The sequence below is a fragment of the Chiloscyllium plagiosum genome, chromosome 11 (genome assembly GCF_004010195.1).
Source record: "Chiloscyllium plagiosum isolate BGI_BamShark_2017 chromosome 11, ASM401019v2, whole genome shotgun sequence".
Lineage (NCBI taxonomy): Eukaryota > Metazoa > Chordata > Chondrichthyes > Orectolobiformes > Hemiscylliidae > Chiloscyllium > Chiloscyllium plagiosum.
In genome coordinates this window covers 81402016-81428160 of record NC_057720.1, presented here as the reverse complement: position 1 = coordinate 81428160, position 26145 = coordinate 81402016, and the positions used below count along the sequence as shown (strand labels likewise).

The 26145-nt window shown below is 46.3% G+C and overlaps 2 protein-coding genes across 7 annotated transcripts in view; one reads left to right on the top strand and one right to left on the bottom strand.

Moving 5' to 3' along the window:
• Positions 1-3019: 3019 nt before the first annotated feature.
• Positions 3020-13076, top strand: LOC122554800 (uncharacterized N-acetyltransferase C9.02c-like). Of its 2 annotated transcripts, XM_043700177.1 has the most exons (3): positions 3020-3239; positions 12059-12334; positions 12810-13076. In XM_043700177.1, exons 1-3 carry the CDS (start codon positions 3089-3091, stop codon positions 12884-12886), a joined length of 504 nt encoding a protein of 167 aa, XP_043556112.1. In that variant the 5' UTR covers positions 3020-3088; the 3' UTR covers positions 12887-13076. The 2 variants fall into 2 exon arrangements, with proteins under 2 accessions (XP_043556112.1, XP_043556113.1); XM_043700178.1 differs by having other exon boundaries at positions 12059-13076.
• A 6486-nt stretch (positions 13077-19562) lies between these two features.
• Positions 19563-26145, bottom strand: part of LOC122554615 (retinoic acid receptor RXR-gamma-A-like) — a 168716-nt gene continuing 162133 nt past the window's right edge. For 4 of the 5 annotated variants that reach the window (XM_043699928.1, XM_043699926.1, XM_043699925.1 and 1 more), the window contains exons 7-10: positions 25859-25991; positions 24647-24738; positions 22380-22485; positions 19563-20335 (exon numbers count right to left, since the gene is read on the bottom strand). In XM_043699928.1, the coding sequence (XP_043555863.1) occupies positions 20188-20335; positions 22380-22485; positions 24647-24738; positions 25859-25991 (479 nt within the window). In that variant the 3' untranslated portion in view covers positions 19563-20187. Of the gene's footprint in view, positions 20336-22379; positions 22486-24646; positions 24739-25068; positions 25992-26145 lie in introns of those variants that run through there. The other variant, XM_043699929.1, reaches the window with a different exon arrangement.

Genomic DNA, 26145 nt, shown 5'->3' with positions numbered 1-26145 from the left:
TGCAGCAAGTGGTGTCAGGACACATGAGGCCAGTGTAAGAGATTGAACAATTAACATTCTCTAGCTAAATTGCCCTTCCCGCGTTGTGCATGATACAATTTGTGACGCCAGAGCTAACATTGACTTCTCTTTGGCATATCCCTTCAGCTTGTCAGTTCCTTGTCTTAAGAAAGTGTTGTTCATCCAAACTGACATTTTCAGCCAAGTCCCAAAGTTCACTTCATTGATCTAAAGGAAGTTTTCTGCTTCGCTACTTAATTCTTCTGCTGGGATGAATCTGCTCTTAATGCTTGCCTACAAAAAGCATCCTCCACCTTTGTCCCTCTGAATGGTTTACTAATCGATTTCCTTCTCTGCCAAAGCCACCAACATAACAACCTCACATTTAGAAGATTTCAGAAAGTTCACTTGACAGCAGCTTGCATGCATCTTTATTCTGTGCTGGGTGACTTGTCATTAAACATTGTCATTGCTTCGCTGGAAAGAACATTTTCCAGTTGGTTGTTTAACTAGCGCACCAGGTAGGGTATAGAACTGTTTTTATTGCCTGGAGATAATAACGAGGAATGTCTTTCCGCAAATTCGATGAGTTTGTAAACTGGGTGGGAGAGGATTAATATTAAGTCTCACTGGTCACAAATGCCTGGGAGTTTGATCTCTGGTCTGCCACGTTAGCTGAAAGAACCAGTCGTGTCAGGTGGTATAATTGGCCTCCACGTTAACGAAAGAGAGAGAGGCAACAGTCATTATCTTGGTTTTACCTTCCTTACTGTCAAAACTAAAACTTGTTTCTTTGATACTATCATTGATGGTTCCCTCTCAGACTCTGATTAAAATCCAGGATTCCCTGGGACAACTGTATTTCCTTCTGTTCTCTTCATGTCAGCAACATCCTTTCAGCACCATTCAACCCAATCCACTCATCCACTGATGATTCAAACCCTCCTAAATACATCTGCTGATCTCTCACACTCAGCTCTCAGCATTCATCTCCTCCACAGTCCGATGGCTAATTTGCGGTGTCTGGATCCCGTGGATGGACAGTCACAGCTCAGTCCTTTAGAAACATTGCAGTCCTGACATTCCACCATGGCTCTGTCAGGAGACAGGGGACACACTGATAGATTCAGTGTGACCGCAGACCAAGAGACTGCCACTTCCCTGCGGGGTCTGCTGGACTTATGGCCACAGGTAGACTCAGAGTTATACAGCATACCCCTCGGGTGAGGCCATTTGGGACCCACTATACCCAGGCTAGCTCATTTGGAAAAGCGATCTAATTAATCTCACTTTTCCACTCTCTTCCTGGAGGCCATAAAACAAATCTAAAGCTTTTATTAAGTTTATGAAATTATTATTGAACCTGGTTCCAACTGTAACTCATTGCATAAACAACTTCTCATCTTTCCTGTGATGACAGGCCCTCTGCTATTTGACAAAGTCAGATAATTGAGAGAATCTGTAGAACTTGTGGCATCCATCTTGCACATATGCAGACTTCCCAGAACACCAGCTCTGCCTCCGACCCTCAGTAGTTTCTGTGTATCCATCGACATGTAAGGATTCATCTCCGGACCACACACTCACTGTGGGAATTCTCACCCAGTGGAGCAGACAGCAGCAATTCAAGTGTGTGCTCCATAAAGCTCCTCAGATCATTTGTTTTGTGTGTTGGCAAAACGATTTGGCCCAAGTTTACTCCCAAGGATACAAAGTCTGAATAATGCTGTCATAATTGTAAATGGAAGGAAGCCCTTGTGAAAGCAGTGAGCTATTTGGGGACTTGTCAGAGTGTGTAACATTGCTCGAGATGTCAATGGATGCAGAAATAATTCAGGTGTTTAGCAGAAAGACAGACAGGGTGAAAATGTGTCAACATGCCTGTGCTGGTAGCAAGTACTTTAAGAGCTATTCCAAAGATGATCAACTTAGATGGTCCCTCCAAAGTCTGATTTTTTACATTGATGCATTGGCTTTTGCCAGGTTGGTATTTCCTGCTCCTGGCATGCCCTCCCACACTTCATGTTGAACCAGGATTGATCACCTGCCTTGATATAATGGTAGACTGGGGAATATGCTGTGCAATAGAGCACGATTCTGCTGATACCGATGCCTGACAGCAACTTATGGCCACAGCCCAGTTTTTGAGTTGCTAGATCTGTTCAAAGTCTGTCCTGTCGAAAGCTAGTGTGCTTCCTGTTGGACTATAACCTGGTGTTGTGTGATTTTTAACTTTGTCCTGTCGATCACAGTAATAATGCCACATAGCATGTTGGAGAGTACTCTGAGCATGAAGGCAGGGCTGTGTCTCCACAAGGACTGTGCTGTGGGTTACTCCTATCGGTACTGTCAAGGGGCTTGGCATTTGTGACAGATTAGTGAAGACACATTCCTCTTGGTTCCTTCACTCCCTGCTGCAAGCTTGGAAGCCATGTCCTTCACGTATCCAGTGGGTGGTGATATCGAGCCACTGTGTGATGGAGATGGAAGCCCCCCCCCCCACACAGAGTACATTGTGCCTCTGTCATGCTCATGACTCCTTCTAATAGAGAGAGAGATATGGATTCACCCACAGGGGTTATTAGAGGTTTCTGTTACAACATGGAAATTTTCACCTAGCAAAGTATGACTCCATAAATTGAATTCCTACTGCTCATACTTTGGGGATGTTGCCTCCGAGATGATTAGATTCCCTGAACACCTCTTAATGAAGACCAATTCAGTACATTTCTTCAATAGCACTCCCCCCCCCCCACCCCCCACCCCAAGAAATTTATGAACAAGATTTCCAATGGTACAACTGAAGTGACTCCAGGGGGAGTGCAGTTAGGATTCTTGTGCGACCTCTGAATCAGGGGAACCTTGGGTTCAGGCTCCACCTGCTGCAGAGGTGTGCAATGAGCCTATCTGCAGGCTGGTTAGTGAGCCAGGGGGATTTTGGGGGGGGGGGCACAGTCCAGGGCGCCAGCCCCGCCCCACAGCCACATGACCACACCCCCATAAGACTAGCCCCGCCCCACAGCCCAGTCCCCGGGGAAGGTGACTTTGAGGAAGTGGGCATTGCGAGCTGGTGGGAGGCTGCAGCGGGATGCAGGGAGCAGCGGGGGAGCTGAGGACCCTCTCGGACGGCGATGTGGCCGCAGCCTGGGCTCTGGAGACGGCGGGTTACCCCCCGGAGGAGGCAGCCAGCCTGGCGAAGCTGCAGTACCGGCAGAGGGAGGCTGGCGAGCTGTTCTTGGGTAAGGGGAGCTGGCTGCAGTGAGTCCATCAGGGGGCTCGGTTAACCTGCAGCTCACTGTGTGTGGCAGCGCATCACATCTGCTCCTCTCATCTTCACCTCTCCTGAGATCTGACAGCATCGGCCGGCGGCCATTGAGTCTGTACTAGCCCGAACCCCACATTTCCTTCATTTAGGGGATAGTGTTCGGAAAATTCACAGCACAGGGGGGGGCAGGTCTGTCTGCCCATCCTCTGGGGCAGATCGACAAACTCCAACCATTTTAAACTAACCCTGTTTTGCAGCACTTGGTCTGTCAGTGTCTCTGGCAATTCCCATAAATACAACCACGTTTTACAGAGGTTGAGGGTCTTTGCCTCCACAACACAAGTGAGTTCCAGATTCCAAAGTCCCTCCAGGAAAAATACTTTTAGCAAAATTATCATTTAACCCATCCGCTAATCGCTCTCGATGTACACTGGAGAAAGTGGGGATTGCAGATGCTGGAGATCAGAGTCGAGAGTGTGTTGCTGGAAAAGCACAGCAGGTCAGGCAGCATCTGAGGAGCAGGAGAATCGACGTTTCGGGCAAAAGCCCTTCATCAGGAATGGAGCCCTTCTCCTGCTTCTCGGATGCTGCCTGACCTGCTGTGCTTTTCCAGCACTACACTTCCCAGACAGCCTCTGCCAAGGGAACTAGGTCCTCCTTATCCTCAGTGTTCTTAATGTTGAACTTTACCTCAGTCGTACTTTGAATCAAGCCGTAAGGCGTCTGCCAGTTCTGGAGGCGAGGATCTAATCTTTGACATCACAGCTATCACAGAGGTGACAGCCCGGGGGTGTAATATCTCTCCTCAGTCTTTGTCGTTGGAGTTTGCCCATTTTGAAGATTGTTTGGCTCTCCATTCCCTTCCTCTGCCCAGTGCTACCTCTCGTTGGATCAGGTGGCCAGAATGATAGACTGGAGACAGGGCCGGAGGTCTTTTTGCTAGGAATCCTGACCAAAAACAAATCAGTTCGGAAGGGTACAATGGTTTTAAAGCTCACCCTGCTGTGGTGGAAGGCAGAGTTAGTCATGGATTTCCAACAGGAATTGGATAATGACCTGACGAATGCTGAAGAAAAGAGACATTCAGTTGATCTTCAGGGATTCAGTGGAGACCTAGGAATGGTGAAAGGGGAGCAGCTGTATTGAACGGGGGCCAAATGCACAGCACGGAAACAGACCCTTCGGTCCAACCCGTCCATGCCGACCAGATATCCCAACCCAATCTAGTCCCACCTGCCAGCACCCAGCCCATATCCCTCCAAACCCTTCCTATTCATATACCCATCCAAATGCCTCTTAAATGTTGCAATTGTACCAGCCTCCACCACATCCTCTGGCAGCTCATTCCATACATATACCACCTTCTGAATGAAAACGTTGCCTCTTGAGTCTCTTTTATATCTTTCCCCTCTCACTCTAAATCTATGCCCTCTAGGTCTGGACTCCCCCACCCCAGAGAAAAGTCTATCCATGCCCCTCATAATTTTGTAAACCTCTATAATGTCACCCCTCAGCCTCCGACGCTCCAGGGAAAACAGCCCCAGCCTGTTCAGCCTCTCCCTGTAGCTCAAATCCTCCAACCCTGGCAACATCCTTGTAAATCTTTTCTGAACCCTTTCAAGTTTCACAACATCTTTCCGATAGGAAGGAGACCAGAATTGCACGCAGTATTCCAACAGTGGCCTAACCAATGTCCTGTACAGCCGCAACATGACCTCCCAACTCCTGTACTCAATACTCTGACCAATAAAGGAAACCATACCAAAAGCCTTCTTCACTATCCTATGTACCTGTGACTCCACTTTCAAGGAACTAGGAACCTGCAGTCCAAGGTCTCTTTGTTCAGCAACACTCCCGAGGACCTTACCATTAAGTGTATAAGTCCTGCTAAGATCTACTTCCCCAAAATGCAGCACCTCGCATTTATCTGAATTAAACTCCATCTGACACACTTCAGTCCATTGGCCCATCTGGTCCAGATCCTGTTGTAATCTGAGGTAACCTTCTTCACTGTCCAGTACACCTCCAATTTTGGTGTCATCTGCAAACTTACTAACTGTACCTCTTATGCTCGCATCCAAATCATTTATGTTAATGACGAAAAGTAGATTCTTGTGGCACTCCATTGGTCACAGGCCTCCAGTCTGAAAAACAACCCTCCACCACCACCCTCTGTCTTCTACCTTTGAGCCAGTTCTGTATCCAAATGGCTAGTTCTCCCTGTATTCCATGAGATCTAACCTTGATAATCAGTCTCCCATGGGGAACCTTGTCAAACGCCTTACTGAAGGGAGTCTCCATCGCCAGACCATGGCAACACGACGGTTGGAGGAAGAGCGCCTCATCTTCCGCCTAGGAACCCTCCAACCACAAGGGATGAACTCCGATTTCTCCAGTTTCCTCATTTCCCCTCCCCCCACCTTGTCTCAGTCAAATCCCTCGAACTCAGCACCGCCTTCCTAACCTGCAATCCTCTTCCTGACCTCTCCGCCCCCACCCCACTCCGGTCTATCACCCTCACCTTGACCTCCCTCCACCTATCGCATTTCCAACGCCCCTCCCCCAAGTCCCTCCTCCCTGCCTTTTATCTTAGCCTGCTGAACACACTTTCCTCATTCCTGAAGAAGGGCTAATGCCCGAAATGTCGATTCTCCTGTTGCTTGGATGCTGCCTGACCTGCTGCGCTTCTCCAGCAACACATTTTCAGCAAACGCCTTACTGAAGTCCATATAGATCACATCTACTGCTCTGCCCTCATCAATCCTTTTTGTTACTTCTTCAAAACATTCAATCAAGTTTGTGAGACATGATTTCCCACACACAAAGCCATGTTGACTGTCCTAAATCAGTCCTTGCCTTTCCAAATACATGTACATCCTGTCCCTCAGGATTCCCTCCAACAACTTGCCCACCGCCGAGGTCAGGCTCACTGGTCTATAGTTCCCTGGCTTGTCCTTACCTTATAAAGGTTGTAAAATCATGAGGGGCAGGGTTAAGGTGAATAGCCAAGGTCTTTTCCCCAGGTTAGGTGAGTCCAAAAGTGAGTTCTTAAACAGTGGCATCACGTTTGCCAACCCCCAGTCTTCTGGCACCTCATCTGTGACTATCGATGATCCAAATATCTCGGTAAGAGGCCCAGCAATCACTTCCCTAGCTTCCCACAGAGTTCTTGGGTACACCTGATCAGGTCCTGGGGATTTATCCACTTTTATGCATTTCAAGACATCCAGCACTTCCTCCTCTGTAATATGGACATTTTTCAAGATGTCACCATCTATTTTCCTACAGTCTATATCTTCTATGTCCTTTTCCACAGTAAATACTGATGCAAAATATTCATTTAGTATCTGCCCCATCTCCTGCGGCTCCACACAAAGGCTGCCTTGCTGATCTTTGAGGGACCCTATTCTCTCCCTAGTTACCCTTTTGTCCTTATAAAATCCCTTTGGATTCTCCTTATATAGTTGTGGAGAATACACTAGGTAACCGCATGGAAACAGACCTTTCAGCCCATTGCGTCCATGCCAACCGGATTCCTTAAATTGAATAGTCCCATTTGCCTGTGTTTGGCCCCTATCCCTCTAAATGTTTCCTATCCATGCTTCTGTCCAATGTCTCTTAAATGTAGTAAATGTCCCAGCCTCTCCACTTCCTCTGGCAGCTCATTCGATGCATATGCCATCCTCAGTGTAAACTAATTGCCCCTCAGGTCCCTTTTAAATCTTTCCCCTGTCACGTTAAACTTACGCCCTCCACTTTTGGACTCACCTAACCTGGGGAAAAGACCTTGGCTATTCACCTTAACCCTGCCCCTCATGATTTTACAACCTTTATAAGGTCACCTCTCACCCTCCTGTGTTCCAAGGAAAGAAGTCCCAACCTATCCAGCCTCTGCTTACAATCCAAACCACCCAGTCTTGGTAGCATCCTTGTTAATCCTTTTTTGCATCTTTTTCAGTTTAATAATTTCCTTCCTAAAGCTTTGCAGCCAGAATTGTAAGCCTTATCAATATTTTGTACAGCTGTAACATGACCCATTGATTCTATACTCAATGCCCTGATCAATGAAAGTGAGCATGCCAAATGTCTTTTTCTGTCTACCTGTGATGCCACTTTCTAGGAACTATGTACCTGCATCCCTAGGTCTCTCTATTTGGCAATGCACCCCAGGGCTCTCCCATTAATTGTATAAATCCTGCCCTGCAACACTGCATTTTTCCAAACTCCATCTGCCATTCCAGGGCCCACTGGCCCAGTTGATCAAGATCCTGGTATACTCTTAGATAACCTCCTTGACTGTCCATTATACCACCAATTTTGGTGTCATCCTCACACTCACTCACCATGTCTCCTAAATACTCATCCAAATTGTTTATCTCGGCTTGATTCTTTCCGAAATGCCATAGTTGTTAAAACTGGAATTCAAAAGCTCTTCTCCGTGAAAGTGACTCTGAAATGCCTTGAGGATTCTGGGTAATCCAAGATGGGGGATGGGAAAAATTTCTGGCTGTAACAGGCTGCTCCTTTTTTGAGGTATTTTAGGTGTTGGAGGTGATTTCCTCAGATTCCAGGAGCAGCAATTACTGTTTTATATGCCGTTCTATTGTTTTGGGAAAAAAAAATTCAAAACAACAGCACTTTTAAAAGGGAAAGGAACAGACAAAGGAAGCACATGTTGAGGTCAGTGCAGGAGAGAGAGAGAGAGAGAGAGAGAAAGAAAGAAAGAAACCCACATTGCTAACCGACAGAGCAGTGAACCTGTGCAGTTACCCCCTTTGCTGTTTGAATTCATGTATCGCTGGACATCGTTGTGCATCTGGGAAAATTAAGAAACAGTGAAATTCACAACTGATCTTTGAAGAACCTGTTTGGGAGAGGTCACAGCACAGAAACAGATTAAGTGGATATTTTAAGTGTGGCCTTACAGTAAGTCTGCAGTAGTGAGTAGAGTGGTTTTTTTCTTGATTATATGTTTCATTTGAGAAATGTCTTTTGACTAAACTTAAAATATAAGTCATAAGTATTAATTTAACTGGAAGCAGTGTTTTGTAGAGGGATAAGACAATGCTATTTTCTGGGTATGTAGATTGAAAGAAGCAAAAATGGCCTTTAGTAGAGTGATATGTACTTCTTGTCAGATGTGGGAGTTTAAGGAGAGTTTATGGGTTACTGAGGATGCGAATCCTACCAGATCAAATGGATCAGTTGGAGAGGCAGTTAGAGGCAATGAGAAATTTACAAGAGCAAAGGGATGTGATGGATGGTATTTATAGGAAGGGGGGAAATGTTTCAGATACAGTCACATAGATGGGTTAACTCCAGGTAAGGTAAGAGAGGTAGGCAGGTAGTGCAGGAGTCTTCTGTGGCTATCCCCATTTCACACAAGTACATTGCTTTGGAAAATGTAGGGGGTGATGGATTCTCAGGGGAACGTAGCACGAACAGCCAGGTTTCTGGTATTGAGACTGGCTCGAATGCAATAAGGGGTACGTCGGGTTCCAAAAGATCAATTGTATTAGGGGACTCTCTAGTCTGAGGTACAGACAGACGTTTCTGTGGCCAGCAGTGAAAAAGCAGAATGGTGTGTTGCTTCCCTGGTGCCAGGATCAAGGATGTCTCAGACAGGGTGCAGAATGTTCTCACGGGGGAGAGGGGCCAGTAGGAGGTCATTGTACACATTGGAACCAACGACATTGGAAGGGAAAAGGTTGAGATTCTGAAGGGAGATTACAGAGAGTTAGGCAGGAATTTAAAAAGGAGGTCCTCAAGGGTAGTAATATCTGAATTACTCCCAGTGCTCTGAGCTAGTGAGGGCAGGAATAGGAGGATAGAGCAGATGAATGCATGGCTGAGGAGCTGGTGTATGGGAGAAGGATTCACATTTTTGGATCATTGGAAGCTGTTTTGGGATAGAAGTGACCTGTACAAGAGGGACGGATTGCACCTAAATTGGAAGGGGACTAATATACTGGCAGGGAGATTTGCTAGAGCTGCTTGGGAGGATTTAAACTAGTAAGGTGGGGAGGTGGGTGGGACCCAGGGAGATAGTGAGGAAAGAGATCAATCTGAGACTGCATTTATTTCAGTGCAAGGGACCTAACAGGGAAGGCAGATGAACTCAGGGCATGGTTAGGAACATGGGACTGGGATATCATAGCAATTACAGAAACATGGCTCAGGGATGGGCAGGACTAGCAGCGTATTGTTCCAGGATACAAATGCTTCAGGAAGGATAGAAAGGGAGGGAAGACAGGAGGGGGAGTGGCATTTTCGATAAGGGATAGCATTACAGCTGTACTGAGGGAGGATATTCCCGGAAATACATCCAGGGAAGTTATTTGGGTGGAACTGAGAAATAAGAAAGGAATGGTCACCTTATTGGGATTGTATTATAGACCCCCTAATAGTCAGAGGGAAATTGAGAAACAAATTTGTAAGGAGATCTCTGTTACCTCTAAGAATAATAAGGTGGTTATGGTAGGGATTTTAACTTTCCAAACATAGATTGGGACTGCCATATTGTTAAGGGTTTAGATGGAGAGGAATTTGTTAAATGTGTACCAGACAATTTTCTGATTCAGTATGTGGATGTACCGACTAGAGAAGGTGCAAAACTTGACCTACTCTTGCAAAATAAGGCAGGGCAGGTGACTGAGGTGTCAGTGGGGGAGCACTTTGAGATATTTGTATCATCGATAGTCACAGTTGAGGTGCCGGAAGACTGGTGGTTGGCAAACATGGTGGAAAGAAAGGTGGTAAGGACAAGCCAGGGAACTATAGACCGGTGAGCCTGACCTCGGTGGTGGGCAGGTTGTCAAAGGGAACCCTGAGGGATAGGATGTACATGTATTTGGAAAGGCAAGGACTAATTAGGGACAGTCAACATGGCTTTATGCATGAGAAATCACAAACTTGATTGAGTTTTTTGAAGAAGTAACAAAGGGATGATGAGGGCAGAGCAGTAGATGTGATCTATATGGACTTCAGTAAGGTGTTCAACAAGGTTCCCCATGAGAGACTGATTAGCAAGGTTAGATCTCATGGAATACAGGGAGAACTAGCCATTTGGATACAGAACTGGCTCAAAGGTAGAATACAAAGGGTGGTGGTGGAGGCTTGGTTTTCAGTCTGGAGGCCTGTGACCAGTGGAGTGCCACAAGGATCGGTGCTGGGCCCTCTACTTTTCATCATTTATATAAATGATTTGGATGTGAGCATAAAAGGTATAGTTAGTATGTTTGCAGATGACACTAAAATTGGAAGTGTAGTGGACAGCGAAGTGGCAGATGGAGTTTAATTCAGATAAATGCGATGTGCTGCATTTTGGGAAAGCAAATGTTAGCAGGACTTATACACTTAATAGTAAGGTCCTAGAGAGTGTTGCTGAACAAAGAGACCTTGGAGTGCAGGTTCATAGCTCCTTGAAAATGGAGTCGCAGGTAGATAGGATAGTGAAGGAGGCACTTGGTATGCTTGGTATATTGGTGAGAGGATTGAGTACAGGCATTGGGAGGTCATGTTGCGGCTGTACAGGATATTGGGTAGGCCACTGTTGGAATATTGTGTGCAATTCTGGTCTCCTTCCTATCGGAAAGATGTTGTGAAACTTGAAAGAGTTCAGAAAAGATTTACAAGGATGTTGCCAGGGTTGGAGGATATGAGCTATAGGGAGAGGCTGAACAGGCTGGGGCTGTTTTCCCTGGAGCGTCGGAGGCTGAGGGGTGACCTTATAGAGGTTTACAAAATTATGAGGGACATGGATAGGATAAATAGACAAAGTCATTTCCCTGGGGTGGGAGAGTCCAGAACTAGAGGGCATAGGTTTAGGATGAGAGGGGAAAGATATAAAAGAGACCTAAGGGGCAACTTTTTCAACGAGGGTGACGTGTGTATGGAATGAGCTGCCAGAGGAAGTGGTGGAGGCTGGTACAATTGCAACATTTAAAAGGTATTTGGATGGGTACATGAATAGGAACGGTTTGGAGGGATATGGGCCGGGTACTTGCAAATGGGACTCGGTCAGATTGGGATGTCTGGTCAATGCAGACGAGTTGGACTGAAGGTTCTGTTTCTGTGCTGTGTGACTCTATGACTCTTATCATTAAGGTGGCACAATGACTCGGTGGTTAGCACTGCTGCCTTGCACCAGCAGTGCCGTGGGTTTAAATCCAGCCGCGGGCCACTGTCTGTGTGGAGTTTGCACATTCTCCCTGTGTCTGCGTGGGTTTCCTCTGGATGCTCCGGTTTCCTCCCATAGTCCAAAGATGTGTGGGTTAGGGTGGATTGGCCATAGTGTTCAGTTGTGTGTCGGCTAGATGGATTGGCCATAGGACATGCAGGATTACAGGGAATGGGTAGGGGGGTGGGTCTGGATGCTTTTTAGAGGGCTGGCATGAACTTGATGGGCCGAAAGGCCTGCTTTCACCCTGTAGGGAATTCTATGATTCTATCATTCTATAACTGAATGAAATCTTTAGGAACAAAAATACAGCTCACTGGAAGAATATCATTTATTTTGACTGTGTTTTTCAACAGCCACTCTCTTTGTGAGAGAGTGAACCTGTTGGATGCTGTGTCGATGGGACGAGATGATGTAAGGCTGGGAGGAGGCTCAGATGGAGCAGAAACACCAAGATGGACAAATGGGGCTGAATGGCCTGTTTCTGTGCTGGACATGCAATGTATTCTGTGTAAAGACTCTGCAGAGTCTAGGGTCTAACCTGGTTCACATTAGTGGGGGGAGGGAAGTGTAGGAAATCAAACCGAAGGTGATTTATCCGATCTCTTTCCCAGGGCATTTTGTTGACGACCAGTTGATCGGGTTTGTCTGTGGGACCCGCTCGCTTGAGGATCACCTGACAGAGGAGTCCATGGACGTCCACGAACCCACGGGGACCACCATCTGCATTCACTCTGTGTGTGTCGACGGTGCGTGGCGGCGCCGAGGGGTGGCCCTGGGCTTGCTTCGCGGTTACGTGGCACGTGCTGCACTCACCCTGCCCCCTCCCAGGAGGATCTGCCTCCTCAGCCACCAGCAGTTGCTGCCCCTCTACACTAAGGCCGGCTTCACGATGCTTGGCCTTTCCTCTGTCAGCCATGGGCCCGAAGCCTGGTATGAGTGCGCCATCGAGCTGGGCACATGATACCATCCTCACGGACCGGTGACTGACAGCTGCGAATCTGCACCCCCCCCCTCTCCCCGCTGTGCTAAACCACAACGTTTGGGGGGGGGGGGGGGGGGGGGACTAGCTGCTCTAGTCTTGACACAACTCATCCCCCTTCCCCATCCTGCAGCTACATGCCTCAGGCAGTGGCCATTCAACCACAAAAGGCACCATTCTGGCCCCCCGCTGCGTGGGGCTGAGGATTGGTTGGGGGGGGGGGGGGGGTTACCTTTTCTGTGTTTGTTCCTAATACCCCCCTCCACCGATCACCGAGCTCAGAGGCAAACGCGCACCGTTTCTGGAGACCGAATGGAGGCATGTGCGAAATGCGATGCAAACTATAGTCGAATAGTTCATCAGTGCTCCGCTGCCAGGACAATCAATCAAGAATGGCTATTGGAGTGAGGCACCAGGAGGCGATCAGAACCTACACAATGTTCCCTTCAAGAGAAGGTGAGGTTTCACCTTTAAGCAGACCAGGATCACAGAATAGTTCTGGTGCAGGAGGCCATTCAGCCCAGTGTGCCTTTATCCCCATATTCCTATGCACCATCACTGTCCAGCTAACAAAGGATACACAGGGTGTTACAATCAGATCAGGAGTTCAGTGAACCATTGAGACTTGCTAACTGTTTGGAATGTTAAAGGTTTTCCATGTTTCCATCCATTCAGGATCCCAAGCCCGCTGCTGCTCTGTGTTAAAACGCTGATTAATAATCAAAGTTTGTCCACAGAACGCATCCATGGCCAGGCAAATTGTAAAGTGCTCCCCTACTGCTCCCACTCTGTAAATTCCTCTCTTACTCACAATTTGGTGGACTCTCTGTGCTTCTCTCCCTGTTGCCAAGCTGAATAAGTAACTTTTGTGCCGTTAGTAAAGTAACCCTTACCCTCATGGAGAAATAGCTCTGCAGTCACAATAAGTAACCGGTTACCTGCTGAAATGACATGCAGCCCATAATACCAGAGTTGTAAGGCTGGGCAGTGGGAAATGGGGCATATAGCTGTGTGTGTGGGGGGGGGGGGGAGGTGGTGCTGTCAGAATTGGGCTGTGGGGAGGGGGTGTGATGAGGGAGATTGGGGGGGGTGGGTGGTGGGTGAGAGGGAGGAATGAGTGTGAGAGAGAGAGAGAGATGGGAGGGATGACGTGACTAGGATACACCTACCACCTCTCTTTCTCCACACCTTCCCACCCATCTACCACCTCAGAGTGTTCAACCAAAGGCAGAGTGCAATCAGTGTTAAACCCAGTGCTGGGGGTCAGTTTAGTTCGGATGGCTGGTTTGTGAAGCAGAGTGATGCCACAATGTGAGTTCGATTCCCATCACTGGCTGAGCTCACCATTGGAGGACTCTCTTTCTCAACCCCGCTCTTTGCCGGAGATGACTCTCAGGTTAAATCACAACCTGCTGTTTCTCTCTAGTGGGAGTCTGGTAAGACTTTGGCACTTGACTTGACACAAAACCTGGTGCCCTAGCTCTGATTTTTAAGCCAAGTTCTGTTGCTTGATACTTTTGAATTGCCAATTGTGTTAGTTACTCAAATTGGAGTTATTACTTTGGAATGTTTTCCTGAAAATCCAGCTTAACCGTGTTGCACATTGTTTACCACCCCGATGATCACCAGATTGAAGCGCAGCTCCAACCTGCAGAAATAAATGTTGGACAAGCGTGATCTGTAGTTAGTGAGCAGCTCTTGCTCTGCTGAGTAAGCAGTCACTGTCTGCATGCAGTAACTGATCCTCAGGAGTCATTCAAACCCGAATACTGTAACTAACAGACAGACACAAATAAACCAATGAAGAACTCAGAGGAAACTTCTCAACCCCAGCGTGGCGAGAATGTGGGACTTGCCCACGGCAAGACGTATTTGAGGGGCGAGAGAGATTAACACGAAGGGGAAAGAAAATGAAGTGGCGCCCCAAGGGGTTTGACACGACACTGAAATGGCCAAAAAGCTGTGCTGCACAATTCTATGGAATTCCACCCCCAGTAACTCAGCAAGGAACCCCCGACAGTGAACCAGGAAAACTGTACAATTACACAGCACACCACTGAGCCAGAATTGAAACCGTGTATTTACAGAGAAAACAGTTACAGACTGAAGAGTTAACACTTTCTCTCATTGCTAAAGGAGGGTTATACCAAAAGGTGCTGCAGAACAGTTCAAAGACAAACAGCGACAGAACACACTCCTCCAAATGGGCACTTTGCGAGACAGAAGGTTGTGGTGACCCTGTTGACGGACAGTGAGTCTTAGAGCTCACTTGCAGCTTTATCTCTGATTTGTACAGTACAAAAATATAAACATTTGTTCAGCTGAGAAGGTGTGTGTGTGTGTGTGTGTGTGAGTGCATTTTATTGTGATGACCTGCACAATGACAATACAGTAAACACTGGGCAAGTTTCTAAAGGCAGTGAATGGTGTGGAGCTGACCGGACTCCACTATCCGTACCTGTGCTGTACTGAACAAGTGTCTCTACTGACTGCTGAGTCCCTTCTCTCTCCCTCTCTCTATCTATATATATATATATATATATATACACACTTGCATGTGTCTATATATGCATACGATATATATGTATATACACACATATACAGTGCATAGTTTATTTCTTAAACAATAAAATTCTGAGTAGCTGCTAATAACAGATGATTCCAAAGTAAGACCCAACATTACACATCATTCTTGGAACTGGTGCAGTAAGTTCTCTGTGGAGAAATATTCTCTAAAAGAATTACTGGGAATTAAACTAGACACTATATATGTATACATTATTTTATATATATATATATATAATATACAGTCAATGTAGTTTAAAGAGCAATAGCACAATTACTAAAAAATAAATGTTGATGTGTAGGTGTGGAGTGACCCCCTCCCCCTGTACTGCTGCTGCAGTCAGTCGATTGTGAATGTACAGGTGCTGTGTGATCAGGAGCTGTACCCGGTCAAAACCGGCAGCCTCCAAGAAGGTAACGGGGCACCAAAGTTAGAGTTTTGTTCGCAGTGGGTGAACGAGGTTTCCTGTGGTTGAATAGGCCTGCTGCCTGAGCTCAGGTCGGGAGGAAAGGCCACTTGGACGGGAGGGATCGGAGGGGCTGCTGATGCTCGAGCTGAGAGCCCGCAACTGAGGAACACCATGATATGGAGGCTGGGGGAGGACCGGGATACACAGGAGGCCCCTGACACTGGATGGGGATGCACATTGAATCAATCCCACTTCACTGACTCCTCCAGAAGTTATTACACTGAGAAACCAGGCAGACAGGCCAGTACAGCTGATCCCCAATAATATCACTGACTTCATTCACTGGAATTATAACTGAACTTCATTTCACTGTGACCATTTCTAAACTTATCTGCTCTCACTATGAACTACGGCATTCTAACTCTAAATCAGGTCTCAACCCACTTCTCTTTAAAATAAACTTGGGTTTAGTATCCCTGGTAATAAAATGGAGTCAAAACGGACTGATCGAGAAAGCCTTTTAAAGCCTGCATCGTCATTTAGATTAGATTACTTACAGTGTGGAAACAGGCCCTTCGGCCCAACAAGTCCACACCAACCCTCCGAAGAGCAACCCACCCAGACCCATTCTCCTACATTTACCCCTTCACCTAACACTATGGGCAATTTAGCATGGCCAATTCACCTAACCTGCACATTTTTGGACTGTGGGAGGAAACCGGAGCACCCGGAGGAAACCCACGCAGACACGGGGAAGAATGTGCAAACTCCACACAGACAGTTGCCTGAGGTGAGAACTGAACCCGGGTCTCTGGCTCTGCCACCCCACCACAAGTGACAGGGGCTCTAGTTCATCTGCCTGCCTTTGATCCGCAATCATTCTGACCTGATAACTGTTTGAAAATGCGAACTGAACCAGAGAATCACCAGCTTTCAAGGTGGAGTGTCCCAGAATTGCACTGCCCTCTGTGTAAAATCAAAGGTTCCTCCCGGCATCACCCTTGAATGACCTCGCTCTCAACGGGAGGTTCTCGTACTGCCCCCTTCTTCTGGACTCCTGTCAGAAGAGATAGCTCCCATTTATCTGAACTGCGTACCCAGTCCTTTTGAACATCCCTCTCTGTGCAAACACTCAACACACGAGGTGCAAGGAAAAACAAACCATACAATGTGTCATCACGCTTTGATATAATTCTGTCGTTGCTTACATAAGGGAAGTGATGGCCTAGTGGAATTATCAGCGGACTGTTAACCCAGAGAGCTAGGTAACGTTCTGGTTTCAAGTCCTGCCACAGCAGATGGTGGAATTTGAATTCAATAAAAATCTGGAATTAAGAGTCTAATGATGTCCACAGATCAATTGTTGGGAAAAAGCCCATCTGGTCACTTAATGCCCTTTAGGGAAGGGAAAGGAAGGGAACAGCTATCCTTACCTGGCTGACTCCAGACCCACTCTTAACTACCCTCAGGGCAATTAGCGATGGGGAATAAATGCTAGCCTAGCCTTGTCCTATGAATGAATTTTTAAAAAAACCTGAGGTACAGTGCCTGCAACACATTGGAGCATTTCAGATGGGATTTGACTGATACACCGTACAACTGACACATCATTTTCTCCCATGTGCCCCACTCTCTGTCATAAAAATCAACATCGATACTATACTGAGTTTCCTACCTGTGCATTCACCCCAGACAGAGTCATGTATCTGCACTACCAAACCTCTCTCTTTCACCTCCTCCTCACCCGGTGCCTGTGGTCACCTGCCGCTGCTAATCTGTTCCCCTCAGTTTCTGGAAAGGGAACTACTGAGGTCCCTGAAGCGTTCCCAACCCTGCTCACAATCCAAGCTGGAATGGTGTGCATGCAGGAACACTGGGAGGGACGGGGGAAATCAGGTGTGGCTGTACTGGCTCTGTGGCAGGGTAGCTCACCTTGTAAATACCATTGCATGCAAATGGCAGGGGGGGTCTCAGCAAAACACCAAGGAGCTGCAGTTGTACAGTACTGCCCAGTTAAACTGCCAGAGCCCTTCAGAGTTGGGCAAGAGGCAATAGGGAAGAGGAGGAGGAAGAGGATGATAAAGGAGATTCCAGTCCACAAGGTAGGCTTGAATAACATTTCTAAAAAGGGTGAGGGTCAGGAGTGAGGGCGGGGGGGGGCACAGTGCGAGAGTTTCTGAGTGTATTGGGCTGTGTGGTGGGGTACAGGGCCAATAAAATGACCAATGACCCGGGGGGGGGGGGGGGAAGAGGAGGGGAACTGGGGCAGAGTGCAGCAGACGGTGCCAGTTACAGGTATTAGCTGGAAGGATGCTACATCTGGATATGCAGCTGTACACATCGGAGCCAATACAGTGGGCGTGAGTGACTGAACTTTAGGCAGAGTGTGGATCTCAGATGGTTGAATAGGAAATAAGACAGCAAAGCTTAAAATAAAATCCCATGATTCGCATAAACATATGATGAGTCTTAGAGAGTGCAAATGAAAATATCATTCCGAACAATTTGAAGCTACAATTCGGCTCTTTCTTTTAGTGCATTTCAAACAGCTTAGCGTTTACTTCGACACTTCTATTTACCAACAATGGGAAATACATTGATAGTCCAGAGAAACCGAGTTCAAATCCCAACTTGGCATCTTGCAAATTTGAATTCCGTTTGAAAAGGAAATCTGGGATTAATAATGGTCATTATCAGTAAAAGTGGCCTTGAAGCATGAGGGATTGTCGTAAAAATGTGAGCAGTTCACAAATATCTTTGAGGGAAGGAAATCTGCTCCAGTCCTCGCCAGCGTGTTTGACTCTCAAATGCCCCTGAAGTGTTTTAGCAAGACATGAGTTGTATCATTAGCACCTTGGGGGCAACGAAGGATGGACAATAAATGCCTACCTTGCCAGCAACACCAATATCCCCATAATTGAATAAAATGGTTTTCCATCCATTGTGCTGGGATTATCTCCTTGAGCTGAAGAAGGGCTTATGCCCGAAACCTCGATTCTCCTGCTCCTTGGATGCTGCCTGACCTGCTGCGCTTTTCCAGCAACGCATTTTCAGCTCTTATCTCCTTGAGCTGTCTATTCTAATCCCACTCTCTGGCTCTTTGCCCATCTCCTTTTAATCCCAGCCCTTCGAATCTTTTTTTCAAATTGCCTTTGAACTGAACCTTTGCGTCATTAGCTTTAGTAACCTGCTGTGTGAAAGCATCACTTCACTCTTATCTGTGTTGGCCTGTACCACTGGACCGTGTTGCACATATGGAGGAGAATGGGGACCACGCTTACTCTAATAGTGAAATGTAAAATTTGGAGGAATGGTCAAAATATTGATCCTCAAACCTGAAACCAGGCCTGTCATTTGCCAGAGAGTGAGACAAGTTGAATTTGAGTCCATTTGTCACAGTATCAGGTGGAATGTGCACAGTCAAACCAAGAGTCACTTGGTAGCACAGAACTGGACTATCGCTAAAAGAATAGACGGATGCTGATAAAACTTATTTATCCATCCATCAGGACAGAACTGCAAGAATATCAAATCCCAAAGGGAAAAGCCATTTAAACTACATGAGGAGAGGGTTTTGACCCATTGTCAAGTGGACTCTGAATGGTAGAAGCATTGTTGTGCCACAGCCCAACTGACAACCCATCAGCACCGTCTTCTCATGGAGTCTAAATTGCTGTTCTCTTTCAGATTTGGTATTCTTGTGTTTGGTCCTGATTAATACAAGGTGAAAATCTTCAACAATAAGCTTCGTCATGTTTCTCTGCAATAGTCAGACCTACGTGATTTATATGTATTGGAGGATTTGAGCTATAGGGAGAGGCTGAAAAGGCTGGGGCTGTTTTCCCTGGAGCGTCAAAGGCTGAGGGGTGACGTTATAGAGGTTTACAAAATTATGAGGGGCATGGATAGGGTAAATAGGCAAAGTCTTTTCCCTGGAGTTGGGGAGTCCAGAACTAGAGGGAATAGGTTTAGGGTGAGAGGGGAAAGATATAAAAGGGACTTATGGGGCAACTTTTTCACGCAGAGAGTGGTACGTGTATGGAATGAGCTGCGAAAGGAAGTGGTGGAGGCTGGTACAATTGCGACATTTAAGAGGCATTTGGAGGGGTATATGAATAGGAAGGGTTTGAAGGGATATGGGCCGGGTGCTGGCAGGTGGGACTAGATTGGGTTGGGATATCTGGTCGGCATGGACGGGTTGGACCGAAGGGTCTGTTTCCATGCTGTACATCTCTATGACTCTATAAGTACTACTCATGCTTGAAGGCCACTTTAAGATTTGATAAAGGGGGGCACTTTCCTTTAAAACAGGTTTTACACAGTAGGATCAGCCTGCTGTTCAGCTATTCTGAATGCGTGCCTGTCTGTCAGGAGCATAAGGGAGGCAATCGCTGAGTGTGCTCTCCCTGCTTTCCAGTTGTGCACACCAAGGGCTCTGTAACAGGGGCACCCATTCAGATAACCGTCCCTGTTGAGAAGCACCGCAGCAATAATAGGCAGTGAGCGATTGGAGATGAAGATGGAGAGTGTGAGAGATGTTCTGGATCCTGATTTATAAACCTGATTTATTCTTCACTGAATAGAACTTTGATCTAAAATTCTTCCGATGTGTCTCTCTTTCAAAATTCCCTGTACAAACTAACAAATAATTGCTGTACTGTGCTTGTTCAAGATACAAAATATGTGTCGTTTTACAAGTTAAGACAGACGACGCATTAATTCTATTCACACAATTAGCGAAAGTATTTACAGATTTGACGTGTAAGGGCGCTCGGGGGTCTTTCAATCATGTCATTTGGTGAGGGGCCTCCAGCATTTCCATGAGGAAGGTGTCGATGGGGGTGTCTCCAATCAACTTGAAGAAGAAGAGGTGCTCGAGACACTTGAGCCCGATCGATCGAAGGGCCGGGAGTCGTAGGAGCAGCTTCGCAAACCTGGGGAGAGAGGGGCAGGGAAAGCTCCACATCAGTAATCCTCCCATACAGACGGTTACACCCGCCCAAGCTGGCAGCCAGGGGGAGCTAGAGGGCCAGGCGCACGATTCCCTAAGCTTGTCACTTTGGGGGAGTTTTCTCTTTACCTCAAGCATGGGTCTGCTATACACTAATAAAGACAATTCAAATCATTCCACTTTCAATGTAACATGTTGCGAATATAGAACTACCTCGATTATCCAAACTAGACGGGCAGGGAGTATTTTGTTCGGATGACGGATAGAGGTTTTAACGGGGACCTTGAGACCTTGTCCGGATAATCCGAAATTCGGCTGATTGACATTGGGAAAATCGAGATTGTTCTGTACTGCTGAGAAGGATGACGAACGAAATGCAGCACGGTTTTAATCGGCACAGTGGCTCAGTGGTTAGCACTGCTGCCTCACAGCACCAGGGACCTGGGTTTGATTCCTGCCTCAAGTGACTGTCTGTGTGGAGTTTGCACATTCTCCCCATGACTGTGTGGGTTTCCTCCGGGTGCTCCAGTTTCCTCCCACAATCCAAAGATGTGCAGGTCAGTTGAATTGGCCATGCTAAATTGCCCGTAGTGTTAGGTACATTAGTCAGGGGTAAATATAGGGTAGGGGAATGGGTCTGTGTGGGTTAAACGTTGGAAGGTCGGTGTGGACTTGTTGGGCCAAAGCACCTGTTCCCACACTGTAGGGAATTTAATCTAAACCGGCACCTTAATGAACAAGCAGTCTCAATAAACCCGCAAAAATTACATACCTCAAATAACACCAAGTTTACTGTATCATCGCAATCTCAGAGAAGTCAGTTGAGGGTGCGAGTGAGAAGGCTCTCTGCCACTAAGTTTTATTTCAGGCAGGGTTGCATTATTATTTCAGTGATTTATGCTGTAAGTACAGGATCGCAGTACACTCCCTGCATTACATTTCTATTACTTAGTGTGTGCTCTGATTGAGTAGGTGAACCTATTTGATCAACTGGCATTCTCCTCGTCCCATAGCTGCCAGCTAATAAAACGTTTGCTGTAATCAAAAGGTTTTGAAGATGCCAAGGAAATGCCTCCTTCAGTGGTGAACCGAGAACTAGGGGCACAGGCTCAGAATAAGGAATCTGCCATCTTCCAATCATAGAGATCTCCAGCTCTGAAAAAGGCCCTTCGGCCTCAAAGAAAGACTCTACCATGGGAGAAGGCTATCCAGGATTGATGAGATTCCTTCACTCAGAGGCTTGCAAATCTTTGCAGTTCTCCACCCCAGAGAGTTACACTTGCTCCATCGTTCAGTATATTCAAGATGTGGAGATGCCGGTGTTGGACTGGGGTGGACAAAGCTAAAAGTCACACAACACCAGGTTACAGTCCAACAGGTTGTACTATAACCTGGTGTTGTGTGCTTTTTAACAGCATAGTCAAGACAGAGACAGACAGGCTTTCCGATATGAGGGTGTTTAACCCAGACCCACAGCAATGTGTTTTCCTTCTAACTGGCCTCTTTGGCAAATCGGCATGGGCAATAAATGTTGACCAATCTAGATATCCACACAGCATCAACAAATAAAACATCAAGAATACACATGCATTTACCTACAGACACACAACGCTCCCCCTACAAACAGACAGGTACACAGGTACACACTGATAAAATTAGACAGGTACACACACACATACAGACAGGTCCATACACACACACACACAGAGGTACACATATACAAACACACGTTCAAACAGGTAAATACATACACATGCACATCCCCCCCACACACACACACAGATACACACACTTAGAGACAGGTATTCACGTACACATCTACAGACAGACAGGCACACGCACCCACACACGTACAGATACCCCTCCCCCACAAATGTACATACTGACATACACACATAGGTACACACACAGACAAATACACCCAAACAAACAGACACACATCCACACATACATACAAACAGACATACACCCACACATGTACAAACAGACACACATTTATACACAAATGCACACACACAGTTCCTTACCGGCCAGGCTGGTCAGGATATTTATGCTTTGTAAAAGCTTCTAGTGATGCATAAACCTTTTCTCTCAGAGATTCCACTTCTCCTGGGTTTGATAAACCTTTTGCATCTAAACAGCATATTGAAGATATTCACTTTAGGAGCATTAACCATATAGTCAAAATACTGGTGCTTGCAATGTATTTTGCCTGAAAAAAATCAAAACCTTCATATTGTGACACAAGGTGGGTGATTTACATACATTTTAATATCATTTATTTGAGTTCAGATTTTAATCTAGTAACATCTGGGTTTTGGCCTGTGTGTCTGTAGGGGTTTAACAAGTAACATTAATAGTCATGATGATTTACTTTTGAAAAATCTGAGGGAGACAGTTTATGGAGGTTGGTGGGAACTTGTTCACATTGGGAGAGAAGTAAACAGTGCAGAGCATTAGATTTTTAGATAGAAGATTCTGGTCTCCTTCCTATCGGAAGGATGTTGTGAAGCTTGAAAGAATTCAGAAAAGATTTACAAGGATGTTGCCAGGGTTGGAGGATCTGAGCTATAGGAAGAGGCTGAACAGGCTGGGGCTGTTTTCCCTGGAGCGTCGGAGGCTGAGGGGTGACCTTGTAGAGGTTTATAAAATCATGAGGGGCATGGATAAGATAAATAGACAAGGTCTTTTCTTTGGGGTGGGGGAGTCCAAAACTAGAGGGTATAGGTTTAGGGTGAGAGGGGAAAGATATAAAAGGGATCTAAAGGGCAATTTTTTCACTCAGAGGGTGGTATGTGTATGGAATGAGCTGCCAGAGGAAGTGGTGGAGGCTGGTACAATTGCAACATTTAAAAGGCATCTGGGTGGGTATATGAATAGGAAGGGTTTGGAGGGATATGGGTCAGGTGCTGGCAAATTGGACTAGATTAATTTAGGATATCTGGTTGGCATGGACGAGTTGGACTGAAGGGTCTGTTTCCATCCTGTACGACTCTATGACTCTAATTTAGGGGAAACATCCACAGCTTGGAAAAATGTTTTTGCATCTCAGTCAGTTTTGCAGAAGTTTTGGCATAGGTTCCATTTGCTTTTGATGAAATGTGGTGGTTTAGATTTGTTAAGAAATAAGTTCGCTCCACTAAGCTGGTTAGTTTGAACATTCCAGACCAGGAGTATTGGATTATAAACCTGACACGCTGAGTAAGTCGACACTCCGTTGCAAGACAGTCCAGGAAAAGGCAATCAGATTCACGAGAGAGAGAACTGATGCCACAGCTGAATTATTCCCAATAGATACAAAAGAGAAGGGAATTCTTTCTGGTGTGAATACTGTAAAAGAGAACCTTTGGGAATAATGGGACTTTATTTTACTGGGTGTTTCTAAACCTTTATATTGTAAATGGTTTGGCTTATTTTAGAATAGAATAGAATAGAATAGAATTCCTATAGTGTGGAAACAGGCCCTTCAACCCAACAACTCCACACCAAACCCTCTGAAGAGTATCCCAACCAAACCTATCCCTTAACACTATTACTCAACATTTACTAATGCATCAAACCTGCACATCCCTGAACTTACTTTATTGTTATTTAAACTTACTATTGTTTCAAAGAAAAACCACCTTGTTTAATATAAAAATGTTCTATCAAACGATACTTCAGTCTGCGATTTGACTTGTCCAAGAATAACATCAGCTGGCATTGTAACAACACAACTACCAATGAACAGAAATCTGGTGAATAACTCTCCTGAAATGCAATCCCATCATGTAGTACAATCCAAGGATTAAAACCTTTACTTTTTGCTCCCATTTTATTGAATTCCAATCAGCCAAAACCCCTTCCAATTTATTCTTATTGTATAAATAATTCACTTGGCATTCACTTACTGAATGCAGAATCTCAATGAATATTGACCACTACTCACGTTAAATTAAAATGTTTCCACAAATATCCTAGTGTAGTTTTACAGGGAGTGTACAGAGTTCAATCAGTTCACTGTTCAGTTTGAGCTGTTGTCAGGGACCTGTTCCAGTTTCCTAATCCTGTTCCTGAGGTGGTAATGACATACTGAGTGTTAATGAGGTGTTTGCACTGCCTGTTGAGAGCAGTGTTTCAGTGGGACCCCCAGTGACAGGAGGTCATAATTGCCACAGAGCTTGTATCACATCGTGTTCGTTCAGGCAAGTCTGGAGCAAACCAGGTTTCTCTTTCTCACCTACCCCCACCATCCGTCAACTCTTGGGAATATTCATCCCACGGCCACATAGCATAGTCACAGTGCAAGAAGTACCTGGATTGAAGAGAACAATGGCTCTCAGACACCCCAACTCAGTCTTGTCCATTTGCATATCTTTCATTTTTGAGACTAATTCCGTCAGAACTCTGTCAGGGCAGACAGAAAGGAAAAGCAGTTAGCATCTCACGTCACACTGCGGTGCTGCCTTCAGCTGCTTTCACTCCAGCATCACCCCATTCGAATGTCCTCACGCACCACCTGGAGCAGTGAGCGAGCCAGGAACAGCTGTCCACTGGATCACGCTCACCAATGGAAAACAGACCAGAAGGATTTCGAAAGACATCACGGCTGTGAGCCCTCAGTCCCAACTGCACTGCAGCACTTACAGCTCACCATCCTGTCTCAAACCTTGTCTTAGGACCCCATCACGAACACAGTCTGGGAATCCCTACTCAAAAACGCTGGAATTCCCTCCGTTCCCCACCAATGTCCCGACTCGCTGGGGTAGCTACTGGCTGCTGTTTGGTGCAGGGAGCACTGCTTTCCACCTCCCTGTCCACTATATAAATGTACAGATTTGTAAACTGGGGAGGGGGAGCTGCAGAGATGCGTGCCATTACAGGATTGGGTATGCACTCTGTTGAGTTATTGGCGAGGGGAGGCCCATAACCCACTGGGTCTAGATAAGTATGGAAGTAGAGATCCCCAGTGAGAATACAGAGGAACCTCCAACGCATACAACACATTCTGTGTTACATCAGTGGAGGACATCACTAAAGGGGGAGGGGGTGGTGGTTTCTGCCATTATAGTTATGAACATAGAAAGACCCATTGATTCAAGTAACTGATGCAACAGTTAATAACCACGCTTTACAAAGTGGGACAACAGCAGAGGAAGAGCAGATCACAAAACTCCTGGACAAGAAAGCGATCAAAGTCACACTTAACACATCTGTAAGTTTTATTAAAATATGCAACAGATAGTGGCCCTGCCACATCCTGTGGAACATTCCATTGACCTCTTCCTGGGTGGGTGATAGTAATGTCAGGATACAGAGTTGACAGCGAGACCTTTATTGGTTACATTGCCTGCTGAGCCTTCTGGGGGAAGTCTGGAGTCTGTGGCCTGCCAACAGCACGAAGAGGTGCCCACAAGGCAGGCAGACAGAGTGGGGGGGTTTGCTGGGGGCAGTGTGTGAAGATGGTGGAAGGTGTATGCAGATCCAGAGAGAAGGCCATACCAGACAGTGACCAAATATTCTGTACCTGTCGAATATAGAGCCCACACCCGCACTGTGAGCACTGCTCCGATGAACGTGCAGTCCTGTGGCCAGGAGGATGCCGTCCTTCACTGAGATCGATCGATGTGAGAATGAAGCAATGAGTAGCTCGTTCCAGCCTGCACGAGAGAAAACACGAGTAATCCCACCAATCCGCCAGGATCAGACCATCTCCTATTTCGTCGCAGCCCACATTGAGGTCCATTTCTCCCAACTCTACCCACCCATTTAATCCCCTTCCCCACCCCATGTACACTCTACCCTATCACACAA